The sequence below is a fragment of the Pipistrellus hanaki genome (assembly GCF_964339955.1).
Source record: "Pipistrellus hanaki genome assembly, chromosome: 11".
NCBI lineage: Eukaryota > Metazoa > Chordata > Mammalia > Chiroptera > Vespertilionidae > Pipistrellus > Pipistrellus hanaki.
In genome coordinates, this window is record NC_140513.1 from 56,417,157 (window position 1) to 56,439,574 (window position 22,418).

At 44.0% G+C, this 22,418-nt stretch overlaps 2 protein-coding genes across 2 annotated transcripts; both read left to right on the forward strand.

Moving 5' to 3' along the window:
* Positions 1-5,274: 5,274 nt before the first annotated feature.
* LOC311629743 (interferon omega-1-like) lies at positions 5,275-5,808 on the forward strand (the record flags this gene model as incomplete). Its single annotated transcript, XM_084898132.1, has 1 exon — positions 5,275-5,808. The coding sequence occupies one exon, from the start codon at positions 5,275-5,277 to the stop codon at positions 5,806-5,808; it is 534 nt and encodes a 177-aa protein (XP_084754258.1).
* Positions 5,809-15,634: 9,826 nt separating this feature from the next.
* LOC311629746 (interferon omega-2-like) lies at positions 15,635-16,353 on the forward strand (the record flags this gene model as incomplete). Its single annotated transcript, XM_084898135.1, has 1 exon — positions 15,635-16,353. Exon 1 carries the CDS (start codon positions 15,766-15,768, stop codon positions 16,351-16,353), a length of 588 nt encoding a protein of 195 aa, XP_084754261.1. The 5' UTR covers positions 15,635-15,765.
* Between the last annotated feature and the right edge of the window lie 6,065 nt (positions 16,354-22,418).

The window sequence follows — 22,418 nt, forward strand, 5'->3', positions numbered from 1 at the left end:
ATCTGAATTATTAACCAGTACACCTGGTATGCATATCCCTCTTCTCTTTGATTGTCTTTACTCCTTTCCACATGTAATCTTTGAACTCATACACACCTACACTGTAAACATGCCAGAGGCATCTTAGGGGCATGTACATGTTATAGATGCCACAGAGTTTAAGAAGGACTCACATCTGAGTCATCAAGATACACAATATTTCCAGGAAATACGAAAAAATTAATTATGCCAGGACATCCATGAGGAACTAAATACCCACATTTTAGTGACACAAAATGACCTTCCACTTGCAAGTCCCTGAAAGGCTTAGGAAGGGAAGGGGTACGGCTCGGCGCAAATATAATGTTAGCAAGTTCCATTCAGTCTACAGAATTCTAACCAAAATAAATGAAAAGATCTGTCCTGCTAACTGTCCTCTCCAGCCTGCACACAACACCAATTTTTACTTTAACAATTCATTCAAAGTAAGGTCCTGTGATGTTTCAGTAAAGTGAAGTTAAAGAAAAATGATTCATCATTGCACATAGTTATAAGAAACTATCCAACATGGCAATTCTCCCAACTGAAAACAAGTAATCCCTTTTATTAAAAAAAAAAAAATCTTAAATAAATCACTTGTACTGATTTTAGAGAGGAAGGTGGAGGGAGAGAGAGATAGAAATATCAATGATCTGAGAGAATCACTGATTGGCTGCCTCCTGCAAACCCCGCCCAGGGATCTAGCTGCAACCGGACCCTGTGCCCAGACCAGGAATGAAACCAGGACTTCCTGCTTCAGAGGCTGATGCTCCAGCGCTGAGCCAGGCAGGCCAGGCTGAACACAGTCACCCTGAAAATATTAAGTGTTTGCTTCCTTTCCAGCCAAGACAGTAAAATCACATTAAATACTTGTTTTGGTACAAATAAAATACAGTTGAAATAAAGTGCAAGTTTCATACATGCAGTTTTTATCATCTGAATGTTAAAATTTTAAAAATTTCAGTTAATATTTACTTAATAGTCAATATTAAATTATTTTTAAAATTCTAATAGAATGATGTTTTCCTGCTAACATTTTTTACATTTTATGTTGATTTTAAATCAATATTTTAATATTTAAATATATATATTTTATTAACTTTTTTTTATAGAGAGGAAAGGAGATTAGAGATAGAAACATCCATGAGAGTGACATTGATCAGCTGCCTCCTGCACACCCCAAACTGGGGATGTGCCCGCAAACCAACATACATGCCCTTGACGGGAATTGAACCTGGAACCCTTCAGTCCTCAGGCCAATGCCCTATCCCCTGAGCCAAGACTGTCAGGGCTCAATATTTTTTAAAGTTCAATGGAATGTGTTAATAGTTTTTACGTTTAAAATATATTAAATATTTACAGCGATATTTATTCAATTCTAAACTACTTAAATATTTTAAAGATTCAATTAAACGGTGTTTCAATGTATTTTTTAAATATTAAAACTTCGTTTATATGTAAAATTAAAATATTTTAATATTTTGAATACCTTCAGGAACAGCCGTTTTAAAGCTCGCACTTTCCTGTTTGTTTGTTTGTAACTTTCCTCTGTGGCTCTTGAAGGCAGTAACATGGAAACATCAGAGGGAATGTCCCCAGCACCCTCCTCCACGCGCTCCCGGCTCCGAATCCTGGCGCATCGCCAGCACAAAGCGCCCCAATTCTGCACAACCCCCCCTCCCCCCCCCCCCCCCCCCACACACACACGCTCTGCTCCCACCTCTGGCCCAGCAGCAAAGGGCCTCGCTGGAGCTTCCAGAAAAAGGAGAGCCCAGGCTCCTGGGAGGCGCAGCCCAGGCCTGGCTGTGGGGGTTCCTCAGGGCGAGTCCTCCGGAGGCGCAGGCTGAGCTCTGTCCAGGCAGCCTCCAGCCCCGGTGGAGGCTCTGCTTCCCCCTGGGAGCTGCTCACAGGGCTCTGCTGGCAGCCAGAGCCTCTGCTCCAGACACACTGACTGAGCTCCCCAAACTCAGGGGCACACAGGCCCCCCCGCGTGCCCCCTGGCTGCCAGCTGGGGAACCGCGCTTCCTAGGTCTCCAAGGGAAGGTGCTGCTCATGGGGTCCCCAATCACCCTGGGGGTATCTTTTCCTAAAACAAGCCCTCCCCCCCAAAGCAGCCTGCACCAAAAGGCACCTATGTCCAAGCTCCCTTTTCCAAAACGCAGACCTTCCCAAAGCACAGCCTGTGCTAAAGGGCAGCCTATTCCCCGAAAAGTAGTCTGAATCGAAACTCACCCATTTTCAGCCCCTTTTTCCAAATCCTGGTCCTGCACACATCACAGCCTGTGTCCAAAAGGAGCCTTTCCCCCAAAAGCCTTCTTTACCAAAACGCACCCGTCTTCAAGTACCCTTTTGCAAAACGCAGTCCTTGGAAAACATCAGCCTTTCCAAAACAATACCGCCTTTCCCCCTGCACGCACCCAAGGTGCCTTTACCAAAGCTCAGCCTCTTTCAAAAGGCAGCCCTTCCCAAAACACAGCCTGTGCCCCAAAGGAGCCTTTACCAAAACGCACCATCTTCAAGCAGCCTTTTGCAAAACGCATGATGGAAGGCTGTTAGCTCACTATAAAAGCAGCAGAAAGTCGCTTTGTGGGGCTCAGACCATTCTTGCCCTGAGACCAGACTGACAGCAAAGGAAGGCTCCCAAGAAGGCTCTTCAGAAAAGGCCACCTGCGCGCCCCCTCGCGGCCGGCTGGAGAATCGCGCTTTCAGAAAACCCAAGATGACCAGCTGCTGCTCATCTGGCCTGACACTCCCCCTGCCATTCCCAATGGCCCATATCTCTGTGTGGCTGGTGGCAGGGGCCATGCTCTGCTCCAGCCCTGCTGGCTCTCTGCAGGGGGACGCACTTTGGATCCAGAGAGAAGACAACCTGAGAGTCTTCAATCTATTGAGGCAACTGCAAAGGAACCCCCCTCACTTATGCCTGGGTGACGGAAACAACTTCACATTTCCCTGGAACAGGAGGACAGTCACCCAGATGCACAAGACACAACGCACCTGTCTGCACCATCAGGTACTTCGGCAGATGTTCACCCTCTTCAGCGTACAGCGCAGCCTTGCTGCATGGGACCACACACTCCTCTCCCAGCTCCTCTCCAGCCTTCATCACTGCCTGGAGCACCTGAAGCACCTGGAGCACCTGGAGCATTTGGAGCACCTGGAGCACCTGGAGCATGTGGAGCATGTCGAACACCTGGAGCATCTGGAGCATGTCGAGCACGTCGAGCACCTGGAGCACCTGGAGCACCTGGAGCATCTGGAGCATCTGGAGCATTTGGAGCACGTTGAGCACGTGGAGCACGTGGAGCACGTCGAACACCTGGAGCACCTGGAGCACCTGGAGCACGTCGAGCACGTCGAGCACGTCGAGCACGTCGAGCACGTCGAGCACGTCGAGCACCTGGAGCAAATGGAGCACCTGGAGCACTTGGAGCACCTGGAGCATGTGGAGCACCTGGAGCACCTGGAGCAGAGGGAAGGAGAAGATTGGGCTTGTCCCAAGCTAGGAATTCAGGGGTGGAAGTACTTCCAAAGAATCCATAGCTACCTGAGAGGGAAGAACTGTGCCTGGGAGGTGGTTAGAGTGGAAATGGCACTTCGCATTGCAATCATGTACCAATCCTCAAAAGAAAGTCTGCCCACTCAGAATAACATTCTATGGTGACTGGCTCTCTCTCTTCAACCGCATCCTTTGCTGAGCCCCAAAACGATCTCCACTCACATTTCTGCACCAGCTGAGAAATGCCTGACTCCAAAATCAAGGGGTTATTTTAAAAAATACCTGTACACCATGGATTTACAAAAAGTGTGTTTAGAATGCTGGTGATCTGCTTTCTTGAATAAACAGTTTCATGACATAATGGTTTGTGTGTTTCATTTGGGGGAGGGTGGTGGTTTGGGGGTTGGGGTGGGGGAGGGAATATTTGCTGTTTCCAAACTGGACATTCTCTCTGGTTTTTGTATTTTTCAATGGGTAGGTTCTTCAGGATGAGGTGTGGTTAGAGACATTGGTCAGTGAAGTTCTCGCTGGCTCTTGTACCTGATCCCCAAGGCACTTCCCAGGCCGTGGCCACCAGGGAACTTTCCTTTTCCTTCCTGTCAGAGCGCAAAGCCAGCGCTCCTGACCAGAGGCCTCCTCTGTGTGGCTGTTGGTAAACATGCTCCATGGTCACGGTGGCTCCTGCTCCTCGGGCACTTTGCCGCATTCAGCATGTGCGGCCACGTGTTCTGGGCACTCCAGTCCCCTCTTCCCAGGGGTGCGGGAGGCAGCAGGCTTTCTTTCTCTCAATGTATCTCTGAAGCCATCACAGCCTTTTCCTCAACGCAGCCCCTCCCCCATGGCAGGGTGTCCCCCAGCCAGCCTCTCCCTCAGGCAACTTCCCCCAGGGCCGCCCTTTCTGAAACAGGGACCATCTCCAGACGCAGTCCTTCCTGGACACAGCCTTTCTCAAAAAGGAGCCTTTCTCCACAGGCAGCCGCTCCCTTACCAAAGACTTTACCCAAACGCAGTCTTTCTCTAAACACGCCTGTCCTCCCAGTGCACCCCTCCTAGAGCGAGGCCCAGCCTTTCCCCCCAAATGCCGCCTTTCCCCAATGCATGCTTTTTCAAAATGCAGCGCCTCCCAAAGGCAGCCTTTCTGTGAAGGCAGCTTTCCCCCCAAAGATCCCTTTCCCCACAGGCAGCCCTTCCCATCACTCAGGCTGGACCAAAACCCAGCCCTTTCCAAAACGCAGCCTCTCCCCGTGACAGCCTTTTCCACAGCAAACTGCCCCCAAGGGCAGCTCCTTCTAAAACACGGACCTTCCCAAACGCAGCCTTTACCAAAATGCAGCCTTACTGAAAAGGAAGCCCCTCTCCACGTGCAGCCTACCTATCCCCTATGAAAGACTTTACCGAAACACAGCCTTTTCCAAACTGCAGTTTTCTCAAAACGCAGCCGTTCCCAAACCCAGCCCTTCCCCAAACGAAGCCCTTCCCCAAACCCACCTTTTCTCAAAACGCTGCCTTTTCCAAAACGCTGCCCTGCCCAAACGGCAGCGTGTCCTAAAACACATCCTTTCCAAAAACGCACCCTTTTCCAACACACAGCCTTTTCCAACAGGAAGCTTTTCTCAAAAGGCAGCAGGAGAAAAGGCCAACTGATAGATTCTGGCCAGCTGGGGAGCAGCGCTTTCCAGAATCTCCAGAAGGGAAGTCACTGCTAATGGTGCCTGCTCTCCCCCTGGCAGTGGTCCTCTGGACCACAGGAATCCTCAATGGCCCAGATCTCTGTGTGGCTGGTGGCAGGGGCCATGCTCTGCTCCAGCCCTGCTGGCTCTCTGGCGGGGAACACACTTTGGATCCAGAGAGCAGACAACCTGAGAGTCTTCAATCTTTTGAGGCCACTGCAAAGGACCCCCCCTCACTTATGCCTGGGTGATAGAAACAACTTCACATTTCCCTGGAACAGGGGGACCATCTCCCAGATGAACAAGACAGAATGCACCTGTCTGCACCATCAGATGCACCATCAGATGTTCACCCTCTTCAGCGCACAGTGTAGCCTTGCTGCATGGGACCACACCCTCCTCTCCCAGCTCCTCTCCAGCCACCATCACAGCCTAGAGAACCTGGAGCCCCTGGAGCCCCTGGAGCAGACAGAAGGAGAAAATCGTGCTTGTCCCAAGGTGGGAGTTCTCGTGCGGAAGTACTTCCAAAGAATCCATAACTACCTGAGAGGGAAGAACTACAGCGCCTGTGCCTGGGAGGTCCTCAGAGTGGAGGTGACAGTGGGCCTTTTAGTCCTGTAGCAATCCTCAAGGGAAAGTCAACAATAAATGCTCAAGAAATTTATCCTGATGACTCTCTCCCTTCAACTGCATTGTTTGCTGATCCCCAACAATCTCCACTCACATTTCTGCACCAGCTGAGAAATGCCTGACACCCAAACAAAGGAGTTATTATAAAGATACTTCATACATCTTGAATTTACAAAATGATGTTTAGAGAGAGGTACATGATCTGCTTTCTTAAATAAACAATTTTATGACATATTTTTTTTTTATCTGCTTAATCTTTTGCGAGGCAAGTGTTAGAGGAGGTATGCCCTATTTCTTTTTTTTTTTAATAAGTTTTTATTTTTCATATTATTACAAATGTTCCTCCCCCCCCCCCCCCCCCCACCATTGCTCTCCTCCACCAGGTTCCCACCCCACCCTCTGCCCTTTCCCCTCTCTCCATTGTCCTCATCCATAGGTGCACAGTTTATGTTCAGTCTCTTCCCACGCCCCCCTCTCCCCTTTTCCCCAAGAATCATCAGTTCACTCCCCTTCCATACCTCTGATTCTATTATATTCAACAGTTAATATTGTTCATCAGATTTTTTTAATTTCCTTGGTTTTTAGATTCACTTGTTGATAATTACGTATTTGTTGTTCATAATTTTTATCTTTGTTTACTTTCTCTTCTGAAAGAACCCCCTTCAGCAATTCATATAATTCTGGTTTGGTGGTGATGAACTCCTTTAGCTTTTTTTTATTAGTGAAGCTCTTTATCTGGCCTTCGATTCTGAGTGATAGCTTTGCTGGGTAGCTTATTTTTGGCTGTAGGTTCTTGCTATTCATCACCTTGAATATTTCTTGCCATTCCCTTCTGGCCTGCATGGTTTCTGTTGAGAAGTCAGCTGACAATCATATAGGTGCTCCTTTATAAGTTACTACCTTCTTTGCTCTTGCTTCTTTTAATATTCTCTCTTTATCTTTTGCTCTTGGAATTTTAATAATGATGTGTCTCGGTGTGGTCCTCTTTGGATTCCTTTTGTTTGGAGTTCTGTGCGCTTCCTGGACTTGTAAGTCAAATTCTTTCACCAGGTGGGGGAAGTTTTCTGTCACTATTTCTTTCAGTATGTTTTCGATATCTTGCTCTCTCTCATCTTCTGGAACCCCCATAATTCTGATGTTGGTTCGCTTGAAGTTGTCCCAGAGGTTTCTTACATTATCTTCAATTTTCTGGATTCTCTTGCCTTCTAGCTTCTGTGGAGGAGTGTCTTCTGGCTCTTTATGTTCCAAATCTTTGACTTGATTCTTGCGATCTTCCCTTCTGTTTTTAGGACTCTGTAGAATATTTTTTATTTCAGACAATGTATTCTTTATTTCTTGTTGATCCCTTATCATTTCTTGTTGACTCCTTATTAATTCTAGTTGATCTCTTTTCATATCCTCATAGGCCTTATCCATCTTTTCTAGGAAATTCTTGAAAAACCTTATAAGCGTAGATTTGAACTCTATATCCAGACGCTTTTTGTCCTCCATTTCTTTCGTTTGTGATCTATTTTGTTGTCGCATTTCGCAGTTACAGATGGGACGGGGTTTCAGGGTGGAGCCTGCAGCTTTGGCTTCCGTCAGCCCCGCCCTATGCGGGTCCTTCAGTGCTCGCTGCCGGCGCCTCTGAGAGAAAGGTGCCCTCAATTTTCGCCTGCTGCCAAACAGTCTATGCTCTCCCACAATGAGCCCGGTATTGGGGTTCAGTTCAGTTGGAATTGGAGTTGGAGGTGGCGTTCAGAGCAGTCTGGAGCCCCAGTCTCCTTCCCGTCAGGGCAATCCCGCGGCACAGCCGACCGTCCCTTCTCTGGGGGCAGTGTGCGCGCCTCCGGGATCTCCTCCGCTTCCCCAGGTTCCGCCTTACAGCCCAGCTCCCTATGGCTGAGCCTGAGTCCCCGGGGGTCTGGCCCAGAACTGGGGTTCAGAGCAGTCAGGGGCCCAGCACAGTCGGAGTTTTATCTCCTTTCCGCTAGGGAACGCCCGCCAGGCACTCGGCCTCCCTCCTCTCCGGCTCCGTCCTCTTCGCGTGCGCCGCTTGTCTCCGTACCTTAGGCTTTTACAGCTCCTCCGCGCTTCCTTCTGGTTTTCTCCTTGCTTCTTGTTGTAGGATTTCCAGTCAGTCGACTTTCCTGTAGTTCTGGGTAATGTCCATTTTATATTTTAGTTGTATTTTATTAAAATTGTTGTGTGCGGCTGCGGCTAGTTGCCTACCCGAGCAGCCATCTTGGATTCTTCCAACCTTTTTGCCTGCCCTATTTCTTTATCTTTACTCTATTTGCACTAAATATTATTTTGGTGAAAAAAAACAGCAACAACCAATGTTCTTGTTAATCATCATCAAGAACAACACTGAAAGTGATTGCAGGAATTAAAACCTGGAGGAGAATGCTTGGATGTCAATGGTTAGAGTTCCCAGCTTCATGGACCTTTTGATTCTATTGAAGATCAATCCCACAACCTGTGCCCTGACTGGGAATCGGACCTTGACCTCCTGGTTTAAGGGTTGATGCTCAACCACTGAGCCATGCCGACTGGGCAAACATCAACTATTACTAGTTTTTCAGCTATTATTAAACAGAACAATATTCTCTTTGAATATCTTTCAATTGTGAGTTTGACATCCTTTCACTCATTAGTAAAAAAATTACCTAGAATTTTTATCTAGGTAGCAGAAGAGAGAAAGTTGATACAAGCTAAAGACTGTGAATGAATAGTGTCATTGTAACCTGAGAGCTAGTGACATTTTATTTATTCCAATGGATCCGTTTTGGTATAATTTAAAATGAATTATTATAATCAGCACAATATTGTCATTGAGGTATTTCATCGGGACGGAGGTATGAATTGCTAAGGTAGCAGGAGGGCCTGCCATTGTGGAGGGATCTCTCCTCTCTTCCTTAAGGAACACACTCAACATGTGGATTCACTGCTCTGCAGTTTGGGGTTACCCAGGCCTCAGTGCAATTTCCACAGACTCCTGTGCCTTGCTGTCTTGTCCTCCCCTCCACCAGGCAGAAAAACTTAGGAGACAGACAATACTTGGAAGCACGTGCTTCCCAGACTGTAGGAGTCAGCATTTTCCAAAACCAGAGCCAAGAGGTTGGGAACCCTAGAAAGAGTTGCATTTCAAGTTCAGAGGCAGTCTGCAGGCAGAACTCCTCTGATTGTGGGAGCTCAGTGTTTTTCTGCTAAGGCCTTCTACTGATAGGATGGGGTCCACCCACAGAATGGAGGGCAACTGCTTTCCTCAAATCCACTCATCCACATGGTAAATGCCTGTATCCTCAGGTTAAACACACCTTCCCAGAAACATCTAGAATAATGTTTGATGAAATAGCTGGTTACTGTGGCCTGGCTAAGCTGACACATAAAATTAACACTCACACTGCTTAACGTTTTTCAAATATTTCTCTCCCAGTGTTTAATGGCTGCTTAATTTTTACTTAATTTTTAACTTGATTTTCCTTGTATTGTTGGTGAGGAAATCCTGAGATCAGGTGCCATTCAGCCACCTTGCCAGGAAAGTCTCTGTGAACACATCCTGCTTCATAAGCAGAAGATAGGCAATTTTTTAAAAAAAGATACTTTATTGATTTTTTTACAGAGAGGAAGAGGGAGGGATAGAGAGTTAGAAACATCGATGAAAGAGAATCATCGATCAGCTGCCTCCTGCACACCCCCCACTGGGTACATGCCTACAACCTACAACCAAGGTACATGCCCTTGACAGGAATCAAACCTGGACCCTATTCACTGAGCCAAAACGGTTTCGTCAGAAGTTAGACATTTGTATACAAATTTATTTTAATTTATTATTATTGTTTGTTGTATACATTTTTAAATAACGAGCAGTTTCTTTCAAAAATTAGCTACTTCTTATGAACTTATACTGCTCCTCTGAGTCTCCTCTCTCTTTCAAAAATCTAATCTTACTGTCATTTCTTTTTTCCCCCATCAAGATTCTTTTAAGGCCTTTGGTATGGGAGGAGATTTGAGATTGATTTCTTCTTAGATGGCTAGTTAGTCATCCTAGAACTATTTATTGGAAAGTTCTTACCACCAAGTTAATATCAGGTATATCCTGTCTCATAACTCTAATGAATACAGATAACACCATTTCAGAGATTTTGTGCTGTTATCATTTGCTTGCCTAATCTCTCCCTTTATCACACTGTTTCTGCCATCTCCCTGCAGGTCCTAGAGGAGACTGAGATGCCAAGCATTCTTCTGTTGCTTAACATTATTTGGATTCTTAACATTTGGTTAAATTGCTATCTCATCCACAGTGTAGACAGCTTCAACATCACGGAAATCGCTGGCTCTTTGGGATGCAGAGACAACGAAATTGCAATGAGTGCCATAGTCTGGGACAATTCCTTCATAAGACTGAAGAATGAAACCGAGTCAAAATTGTACCTTCCACATCATTTTTTTTTTTAGGGAGAAGATATTTCTCAAAAGATTTTACCGTCCCCATGTTATAGTTCCAAGATGAAAATATTTTGCATATGAGAATCTTCCTTAAGTCCGACTTCTTCTGTATGACTTTGCATCAGCATTTCCCATAGACGTGTCTTGACCTTTGGCCCATGACTCGTTTCCTCACATCAATCATGACATATGTACATCCGCAAGAAGAAAACATGAGTTACTAAAATCCCTCTGATGACATTCTGTATTCTGCATGTAGAATAGCGAGGCATTAAGGCTGAGGAGGTTAGTCAGGAAATGTGTGTGAATTGCTCAGAGACAGGGATCTCTCAAATCTCTGCTTCAGGTTATAGACACAGTCTTCAGATTGTTTCTCTCCCATTGATGGCTTAACGGGCTCTAACTGACATGCCAAACCCTTGCATTTCTTTCTTCCTCCACCTCATGGTGCAGGGGGTGGATGCACGTAGGCACAGGACTACAAAGGACATTATTTTTTTTAATCACCTGGCTCTGATTTCGTGATTCCCAAACAACATTAAAATGTGATGACCTCTTAGCTTCTTTGGTTGATTTTATTTTCATTGTGACTACATGTTGTGTCACTTTTCATGATACTATTGCGATGCAAATGTTTAATGATTTGGTTCCTTCTGGTCACCTTGCCTTGAAAATCTCTTTAGCCACAGCCTGTTTCATATCCTAGAGTTGTGGAGGGTTTTTTTTTTTTTTTTTGAAAGGAGGAATTGAAACTGTCATTATCTGAAGATGACATGATATTGTACATAGGAAACTATACAGACTCCACAAGAAAATGCTAGGTTTCATAAGTGAATTTGGCAAAGTAGGAGGATACACAATTAACACTGAGGGATGTGCTGTGAGGGATCGGGATGCAGCACCAACTGGAAGCAGCTGAGGGTTTCTAGGGTCAAGGGCCAGAGAGTACAGGTGGCCAAGGCTCCACCCTCCCTGCCAGCTGACTCCTGGGCTGCAGCTGTCCAGGCCCTGATGTGCAGTCTCACACAGAAACGCAGTCAAGGCATGGAGCCAGGTCCACACACGACTTGGGACAGAGTCCAGGAGCTCATCATGCCTCTGTTTAGGCTGTGCCCCCTCTGATTCCACCAGGAGGAGGCTGCATCATGCAGGACTCTCATCTGCTCAAAAATAGAGCACACCTAGGAGCAGGAAGGAGATGGAAGTCAGCAGCAGTGTGAGAACAGAGACAGGTAAAGCCTGGACTGGAAAAGGCAGGTCCTCGGGAGGGGAACAAGGGGAAGGGCCTGCACTGAGTCACCTGTATCTGCACATCATTCTGGTTCCCAGGGGAGAAGATGGAAGTGGATGCTGAGAGCAGAGCTCTCCCACAGAGACGGGGCCAACAGCAGTGTCCCCAGCACAGGGGACTCTGACCCCACAGCGGCCTGCTGGGGATTGGAGGGACCACGGTTACTTCAGAGGCAGCAACACACTTGTTTCAATTGTCAGAAAATTCTGCTCTTTAAAACTATGTAAAAGGAATGTTGTCTTCTTTTCCTTAGAACTTAGAGTCAGTCAGTTCTGTGTACTCAGACCACACTGGTGATGTCACACAGAACAATAGACACAAATCCACTGGCATTTGAAGTGGAACTTTGAATCCATTATTACTCCTCTCTCCCTGCTCAGAGCTATAATGGCGTGGTCCCTCCTTAATTCATAAATCCCACGTCCAATTCTATCCTTGGCTCCTTTTAACAGGCTCTTTCAGACTACCCAGTGTCTCAGGGTTTGACCTTGGATTCTTGGTACCTTCCAGATAATTCTTCGCTCCAGATTTATACTGCAAAATAGTGATATAAACAAGTTTAATGCAAATAGGGATATGGAGAAGGTTGAATTCACCATTTCAAAGATCTTAGTACAGTGGTTGGTCCATAGTTAGCATGCAATAAAATTTTTTTATTATTTAAAATATCAATATAATTATTATTTCAAGTAAGGACAGACTCTTAGATCATCAATTCCATTTCTCTCAAATCCACATTCTCAAGGCAATCTTCCAGCAGCTGAGTGGATTTATTAACCTGATGGAGCAGGTACATCAGGTTAATATCCATTAGGCAGCAGGGAGGGTCCTGTCCAACAGGAGGTGTCATGGTCACCAGTCTTCTGAGAGTTGGTTTTGTCCTCAGAGCTGATCCCATGAGCATTAAAAGACAGGAAAGTGACTCGGCTGGTCACTGGCCCAGGACGCCCTGTTCTTTGAGCCTCTGGCAGTCAACCCATCCCTGTGTTGGTGTAGCTCAGGGCTGGCTCCATCCTCCCTCTGCCTCAGCACCAGGAACCCCGTGTGGCTGCAGCCAATTCTGCCAACTTACACTTTGTCCTCTTGTCATCAGAAGTCACTTCCCTTCTTTCTCTTCTATGACACGCAGAATTCTATTTCTTTCATTTTTGCCCACAAACAACTCTCGATTTTGCTTTCTGGGAAAGTTGAAATGAGAAATAAAAAGTCTGACATCATGATAATTATAGAGGAAAATGTGAAGTGTCTTTGTCTTTCTTTACTTCTCATCGTTTGTATTGACCATACAGTGAAGTAGGAAGTAAGGTTTGATGGCCGGCTGGGCAGGCTCAGTGGTTGAGCATCAACCTATGAACCAGCAAGTCATGGTTTGATTCCTGGTCAGGGCACATGCCAGGGCTCCATGCCCAGTAGGGGGCATGAAAAAGCCAGCCCATCAATGATTCTCTCTCATTATTCATATGTCTGTCTCTCTCTTCCTCACCAGTCCTCTGTAAAATCAATACAAATTTATTTTTAAAATTTAATTTTAAAAGTATATATATATTAAAAAAATAATAATGACAGAGGAGCAAGAAAGAGTATGCCAAGGAAACAATTGTAATGACTATGTGGTTATTTACATGTAAAATGAAGCACCATGAATAATTAAGGGAAGAAGGCTATTTCTCCTTGACTTAGCAGCCTGAGCCTCATTGCCCTGCACCCTGAGCATGAGACAGAGGAACAGAGTAGCCCAATAGAAACGCACGGACTGAATGAGCAACTGAATGTCACCAACTTCTGTCCTACAAATTTCCACTAAGAGACGTCATCATTGAATATCCTGTGCCCACCTCAGATGTTTTGAGCATAATGTGTTCCATAATTTAAGTAGAGACTTAAACAATAAAAACCACACTAGCACAACAAAAAAGGAAACTGGACCACCAACTCACACTATACAGAAAAATAAACTCAAAATGGATAAAAGATTTAAATGTGAAACATAAACAACCATAAAAATCCTAGAAGAAACTATAGGCAGCAAAACCTCTGACACCTCTCAAAGTAATATGTTTGTGGCTACAACTTCAAGAGCAAAGGACAATAAGGAGAAAATAAACAAATGCGACTACATCAGAATAAGGAGCTCTGCACAGCAGAAGAAACCATCAAAAAATAAAAAGGGAGTCCAGTGTGTGGGGAACATATTTGCCCATGATACATCTGATAAAGGGTTACTATCCAAAATCTATAGGGAACAAATACAACTTAACCAAGGAAGACAAGCAATCTAATTAAAATATGGGCAAAGGACCTAAATATACACTTTTTCAAACAGGACATACAGAAGGCCAAGAGAGATATGAAAAGATGCTCAAAGTCACTGATTATCAGAGAGATGCAAATTAAAACAATGAGGTATCACCCCACATCTGTCAAAATAGCTACCATCAACAAATGACAAGAACTGAGGAGGATGTGGAAAAACAGAACTCGAATACACTGCTGCTGGGAATGCAGATTCGTACAACCATTATGAAAAATAGTGTAGAGTTTCCACACATACACACCGAAAAAAATTAAAAATGGAAATGCCATTTGACCCAGAGATACAACGTCTAAATATATATCCTAAGAGAAACCCGAAATGCCAATCAGGAAGAGTTTATGCACCCCTGTGTTCATAGTGGCAGAATTTATAATAGCTCAGATCTGGAAACAGCCCAAGTGCCCATCAATAGAGGAGGGGACAGAAAAGCCCACTGAAGATAAATGATTGCAATTGCATAAGTAATGCCTCCACCTACTTAGACAAAACAACCGTTCGCTGTCAGCGTTTAGGGCTGTGGGCACCACTGACACCTGGGTCCTGGCTCAGGAGGAGGTCACTACAGAGGACAAGGGTCCTTCACACAAACACTCCTGGGGGAAGGGTGAGGATTGTGACAGGTTCTTTTTTTTTTAATATACATATATACATATATACATATATACATATATACATATATACATATATACATATACATATATACATATACACACACACACACACACACACACACATATATATATATATATATATATATATATATATATATATATATATATTGCTTTTTAAAGAGAGGTAAGGAGAGGGAAAGAGAGTTAGAAATATCTATAGAGAAACACCGATCAGCTGCCTCCTGCCCGCCCCTTAATGGGGATGTAACCCTAACAAAGGTAAATACCCTTGTCCAGAATGGAACCTGCCACCCCTCATATGGGAGGGCCCATGCTCTATCTACTGAGCCAAACCCTTATGGCCTGACTGGTTCTTCTGCCACAAAGACACAAGCTCCTCTAACAGACAGGATTCTAAAGACCTCAGGATGGGGTGAGCCTGCCTTAGGGGGTGACTCAAGGCGAGTTTGAGCTGAGGACACTGTCACTCAGGACAAGGGTTACTATTATAGAGCTGATATCATCTGTGGTGCTAAGAAAATATTACTATCTTGTTATGAGAATCTCCACACCTACACCCACCAGCAAGGAACCCCAATTCCTGCTGGGCATATTGGTACAGCCTGAGAATCACTAACAACCAGTTACAAATGCTGGAAGGAAATGGCAGAAGTTCTGACCTAGTAGCCTGCATGAAGCATAACCACATGGCCCTGCAGGAATGGGTTCTAGAAGAGAGACATCCCCGAAATGCAATCACTGAAAACATCATACCAGCTATGCATGAAACAGTAACCAAAACCCAGCCCTTGGTTATAAAGAGTATATTTACCAACCATGGTCTGGTGAGTACCTGAGAAAATACACAAACCCGCAGAGAAGAGGTGACGCCCATGTTGCCCAGAGTCAAGGCAAACTTTTATTTCTAATACAAAGGAGAGAAATACTGATGCAGTATATTTATATACATGAGCATGTACCTGTGTGAGTATTTACGCACCTACCTACACTTTGACTTTAGGACAAAGACATATCTCATTTGACTATTAAATATCCACTTGTATGGCACATGTGAAGTGTATGGTGACATTCAGTAGTATATATTGATGACATCATCTTAGAATACTTAAATTAAATGAAAACAAAAAAAGGAAGAGAAAGGGGAAATGTTTAGAAAATGAAAATTGTGGTGTTCCCTATTTAAGGGCCCTGCCTAGAAAGAAGGTCACTGCAGAACTTCTGGCCCAAGGTTGTTCACCAGACGCCCAGCTCAGCCAGGCCAGCAGCACCCTCCTCTGCCCATGGCCCTCCTGCTCTCTCTGCTCACGGCCCTGGTGCTGCTCAGCTCTGGCCCCGCTGGAGCTCTGGGCTGTGACCCCCTTGAGGACCACGTCCTGCTCAGCAGGGAGACCTTAGTGCTTCTGAGCCAAATGAGCACCATCTCCCCTCTCTTCTGCCTGAAGGACAGACAGCACTTCCGATTCCCCCGGGCAGCGGTGGATGGCAGCCAGGCCCAGAAGGCCCAGGCCCTCTCTGTGCTCCACCAGATGCTCCAGCAGATCTCCGACCTCCTGGCCACAGAGAACTCCTCTGTCCCCTGGAACACGACGCTCATGGATCTGCTGCGCACAGGACTCCATCGGCAGCTGAAAGACCTGGACACCTGTTGGGCACGGGAGATGGGAGAGGAGGGACCTGCCCTGGCCACGCAGGGCCCCGCCCTGGCCTTGAAGAGGTACTTCCAGGGCATCCATCTCTACCTGAAGGAGAAGGAATATAGTGACTGCGCCTGGGAAGTTGTCAGAGTGGAAATCATGAGGTCCTTCTCCTCAACAAGAGCCTTGCAGGAAAGCCTGAGAAATAAGGATGGAGACTTGAGGTCACCTTGAAAGGATTCTCACTGATGAATGTGCCACATCATGTTTGCACATATGTCTTGGGCCAAGTCAAAGGCTCTTGGGTCAGCCTTAGTCACAGAAATAATTACACTTTTTTTTTTTTCAGCAAATCTGTTGTCAGGGTATTAATCATGAAAATGTTATTAAATTTAATTCCTGGGATATGAGTCCCTAATAGGTTACTGTGGTGATGCTATTTATTTATTTATTTATTTATTTATTTATTTATTGTTTCTTTGCTTATATAGTATTTATTGTTTTATGTTATCATATTGATATATTTATATAACCAATATTTGCCCTTATGTTGTATTAAAATTTATAAAACATCTTTACTTTTTGCCATTTAATTTGTATTCTGCTTTATTTATTAAATTCTTATCAAAAAAACTTCCTGAGTTCTTTTATTCTGAATACCTAAGTCCTTATATTTTTTACATAGGTCTACTACTTCAACATAATACTTGTCTATTAAGTCCTATAGAACAGGTCCATCACTTCTCAGAAAATGTCTATCAAAATCTGGAAAGCATAGAATTGATAGAGGCCTAGAAAGTGTGGGAGATATTCAGTACGCATGTCTTAGTTGTAATTGATTTGTATTCCATGAGCAAGGAGCAGTGCATAGAAATATCTGAGCAGAATCATCTAGAGTGGAGTGGAAATGCTATATGGTATTTGGTGGCTGTTCCTGGCACCTATACTCTTCCCCCCACTCTCTCTGGGCCCGACTTCACTGAATTACTGCCCCCTCCCAGATAATCTGTCTGCTCTCCAGACTTCTGCTGTGCTCTGCTTCTGCTGTGGTTTCAGCTTCAAGGTTTCTACTCACAGGAAAAGTCAACAGAGAGTAAAGTTGAGTGGGAGCTCTACGTTTGTCAAATCCTTTGTATGCAGGCCGACCAGTTGGGTGCCCTCCCTGCAGCAGGACCTTTTCTGTAATATAACTTTGCTTTTGCTGATGTCTTTGTCCAGGAATTAATTTCTTTGATTTTGTGAGACAACGAACTGGGACCTGAGCAATGTATAGATTCAATGCAATGCTTACTAAATACCAATGACATATTTAACAAATTTAGAGCAAATACTCCAAAAATTTATATGGAACCAAAACAAATCCTGAATAGCTGCAGCAATCTTGAGAAAAAGGAACAAAGTTGGAGGAAACACAATACCAGATATCATTATACTACAAAGACACTGTAATCAAAACAACTGGTCCTGACACCAGAACAGGCATATAGATCAATGGAACAGAACAAAGACCCCAGAAATGGACCTAAGCCATTATGCTCAATTGATATTTGATAAAGGAGGCAAGAGCATACAATGGAGTCAAGACAGTCTCTTTAGTAAATGGTGCTGGGAAAATTGGACAGATACATGCCGAAAATGAAACTAGACCACCAACTTACACCATACACAGAAATAAGCTCAAATAGGATAAAATACTAAAGTGTCAGTCATGAAACCATAAAATGCTAGAAGAAAGCATAGGCAGCAAAATCTCAGACACCTCTCATAGCAATATGTTTATGGATAAGTCTCCTAGGGCAAATGAAACAAGGCAAAAATAAACAAATTCGACTACATCAAAATAAAAAGCTTCTGGACAGCAAAAGAAATCATCAAAAAAATAAAAAAGGGAGCCCAATGTGTGGGAGATGTATATTTGGCAATGATACATCTGATAAAGGGTTACTATCCAACATATATCAGAAACTCATACAACTTAACAACAGCAACAACAACAAAAAGTCAAAAAATCCAATTAAAAAATGGGCAAAGGACCTAAATAGACACTTACCCAAACCGAAGACCAAGAGATGTATGAAAAGATGCTCAAAGTCACTGATCTTTCGAGAGATACAAATTAAAACCACAATGAGGTATCACCTCACAGGTGTCAGAATGGCTATCATCAACAAATGGCAAGTGCTGGTGAGGTCGTGGAGAAAATGGAACCTTAGTACACTGCAGGAGGGAAAGCAGACTCAGTACAACCATTAAGGCAAATAGTATGGAGTTTTCTCAAAAAAAAAAAAAAAAAAAAAAAAAAAGGAAATGCCATTTGACGCAGTGATCACACTTCTAGGAATATAAGAGAAACAACAAACGCCAATATTAGAGAAAACCAAGATTCCACTTCTAGGAATATAAGAGAAACCCAAAATGCCAATCAGGAAGAGTTTATGCACCCCTGTGTTCATAGTAAGTAGCACAATGTACAATAGCTCAGATCTGGAAACAGCCCAAGGGCCCATCAATAGATGAGGGGATAGAAAAGCCCAGTGAAGATCAATGATTGCAATTGCATAAGTAATGCCTCCACCTTCTTAGACAAAACAAACATTTGCTGTCAGCGTTTAGGGCTGTGGGCACCACTGACACCTGGGTCCTGGCTCAGGAGGAGGTACCACTGATGACAAGGGTCCTTCACACAAACACTCCCCTGGGAAGCAGGAGGATCCTGACAGGTTCTTTTGTCTACAAAGATCCAAGCCCCTCCACCAGGGGAGAATTCCAAGGACTGCAGGATGGGGTGAGCATGCCCTCACGAGGGAGTCCAGGAGAGTTATAGTTGAGGACACTGTTACTCCAGAGGCAAAAGGTTATTAGAGCTAATATCAACCTTCTGAATGGGGTGGTGCTTGGAAAATATTACTATCTTGTTATGAGAATCTGCACACCTACACTCACCAGCAAAGTACCCTGAATCCTACTGGGCATATTGGCACAGCCTGAGGAGCACTAACAACCAATTACAAACGCTGGAAGGAAATGGCAGTGTCTACAGAAGTCCTGACCTGGTGGCTCCGGGAAGCATAACCACATGGCCCTGCAGGAATGGGTTCTAAAAGGAGACATCCTCAAAACGCAGTCACTGAAAACCTCATACCTGTTGTGCATAAAACAGTAACCAAAACCCAGTCCTTGTTCTAAAGAGTTTGTTTACCAACCATGGTATGGTGAGTACCTGAGAAAATACACAAAGCCACAGAGAAGAGGTGACGCCCATGATATCCATAGTCAAGGCAAACTTTTATTTCTAAATAAAGAAGAGCAATATTGATGCAGTATATTTATATACGTGAGTGTGTACCTGTGTGAGTACTTACACACCTCCCTACACTTTGACTTTTGGACAAAGACATTTCTTTACTACTAAGTACCCACTTGTATGGCACATCTAAAGTGTATGGTGAAATTTAGCAGCGCAAATTGATGACATCTTTTTTAAACACCTAAATTTAATAAAATAAAATAAAAAAAGAGAGAGAGAGAGAGAGAGAGAGAAAGTGGACAACCTGAGAGTCTTCAATCTTTTGAGACAACTGAAAAGGACCTCCCTCACTTATGCCTGGGTGACAGAAAAGATTTCAAATTTTCCTGGAAGAGGGGAACCATCCCCCAGATGCACAGGACATCATGCACCTGTCTGCACCATCAGATGCTCCTGCAGATGTTCACCCTATTCAGGGCACCGTGCAGCCTTGCTGCATGGAACCACGCCCTCCTCTCCCAGCTCCTTTCCAGCCTCCACCAGGGCCTGGAGCACTTGAAGCACCTGGAGCAGACAGAAGGAGAAGATCTGGTTTGTCCCATGGTGGGAATTCTCATGCGGAAGTACTTCCAAAGAATCCATAACTACCTGAGAGGGAAGAACTACAGCGCCTGTGCCTGGGAGGTCCTCAGAGTGGAGGTGACAGTGGGCCTTTTAGTCCTATAGCAATCCTCAAGGGAAAGTCAACAATAAATGCTCAAGAAATTTATCCTGATGACTCTCTCCCTTCAACTGCATCGTTTGTTAATCCCCAAACAATCTCCACTCACATTTCTGCACCAGCGGAGAAATGCCTGACACCCAAACCAAGGGGTTATTATAAAAATACCTGTACATCACGAATTTACAAATGATGTTTAGAGAGAGGTACATGATCTGCTTTCTTAAATATATAATTTTATGACATAATTTTTTTTAATCTGCTTAATCTTTTGGGAGGCAAGTGTTGGAGGAGGTATGCCCTATTTCTTGATTCTAAACTGTACATTCCCATTTTTTAAAAAAATGGAAAGGTTCCGTTAAAAACATTTGCCAGTAAAGTTCACGCTGGCTCCTGTAGGTGGTCAACAGAAAACTATCTACACATTGATCGTTATAGAACTTTAGTTTCCATTTGTATAAGAGCACAATGCAAGCACTCCAGATCACAGGACTCTTCTGTTTGCCTCTGTTAAAATAGTGATTGAAGATCATGGTTACCTTCTATGTTGAATCTTTGCCAAATTCAACATGTGTTGCCAGATTTCTCTGGGAACTCCTGTCTATTCTACCCAGTTGTACAGGAGGAAACTAGGGTAGGTCACGTGGGGTATTTTTAAGGCCAGGAGTGCACAGGGCTCTATCACTTATGCTCCATTAGTTGGTCTGAACCTCTTCTCAGGTGATGCATTGAGTGCAAAGAAATTGAGAAATGGACTCTAATCCACTAATCAATGGAAACAGGACATAAAGTTATTGAATAAAACTATTCTTTATCTCTATTCTATTTGAACTAAATATTTTTTTGGTGAATAAAAAATAACCAATATTCTTGTTAATCATCATTAAGAACAACACTGAGAGTGATTGCAGAAATTAAAACCTGGAGGAGAATGCTTGGATGTCAATGGTTAGAGTTCCCAGCTTCATGGACCTTTTGATTCTATCGAAGATCAATCCCACAACCTGTGCCCTGACTGGAAATCGGACCTTGCCCTCCTGGTTCAATGGTCAATGCTCAACCACTGAGTCACGCCGACTGGGCAAACATCAACTATTACTAGTTTTTCAGCTATTATTAAACAGAACAATATTCTCCTTGAATATATTTCAATTGTGATCTTGACAACTTTCCACTCATTAGTAAATATTCTATCTAGAATTTTTATCTAGGTAGCAGAAGAGGGAAAGGTGATACAAGCTAAAGAATGTGAATGAATAGTGTCATTGTAACCTGAGAGCTAGTGACATTTTATTTATTCCAATGGATCCGTTTTGGTATAATTTGAAATGAATTATTATAATCAGCACAATATTGTCATTGAGGTATTTCATCGGGAAGGAGGCATGAATTGCTAAGGTAGCAGGAGGGCCTGCCATTGTGGAGGGATCTCTCCTCTCTTCCTTAGGGAACACACTCAACAATGTGAATTCCCTGCTCTGCAGTTCGGGGTTACGCAGGCCTTAGTGCAATTTCCACAGACTCCTGTGCCTTGCTGTCTTGTCCTCCCCTCCACCAGGCAGAAAAACTTAGGAGACAGACAATACTTGGAAGCACGTGCTTCCCAGACTCTATAGGAATCAGCATTTTCCAAAACCAGAGCCAAGAGGTTGGGAACCCTAGAAAGAGTTGCATTTCAAGTTCAGAGGCAGTCTGCAGGCAGAACTCCTCTGATTGTGAGAGTTCAGTCTTTTTCTGCTAAGGCCTTCTACTGATAGGATGGGGCCCACCCACAGAATGGAGGGCAACTGCTTTCCTCAAATCCACTCATCCACCTGGTAAATGCCTGTATCCTCAGGTTAAACACACCTTCCCAGAAACACCTAGAATGATGTTTGATGAAATAGCTGGTTACTGTGGCCTGGCTAAGCTGACACATAAAATTAACACTCACACTGCTTAACATTTTTCAAATATTTTTCCTCTCCCAGTGTTTCATGGCTGTTTAATTTTTACTTATTTTTTTACTTGATTTTCCTTATATTGTTGGTGAGAAAATCCTGAGATCAGGTGCCATTCAGCCGCCTTGTCAGGAAAGTCTTTGTAGCCAAGTCCTGCTTCATAAGCAGAAGTTAGACATTTGTATACATTTTTTATTTTATTTTTATTTTTTGTTTTGTTGTTGTATACATTTTTAAATAACCAACAGTTTCTTTTGTAAATTAGCTACTTCTTATGAACTTATACTGCTCCTCTGAGTGTCCTCTCTTTCCCAAAAATCTAATCTTACTGTCATTTCTTTTCTTTTATATATTTTATTGATTTTTTTTTTTTTTTTGATAGAGAGCTAGA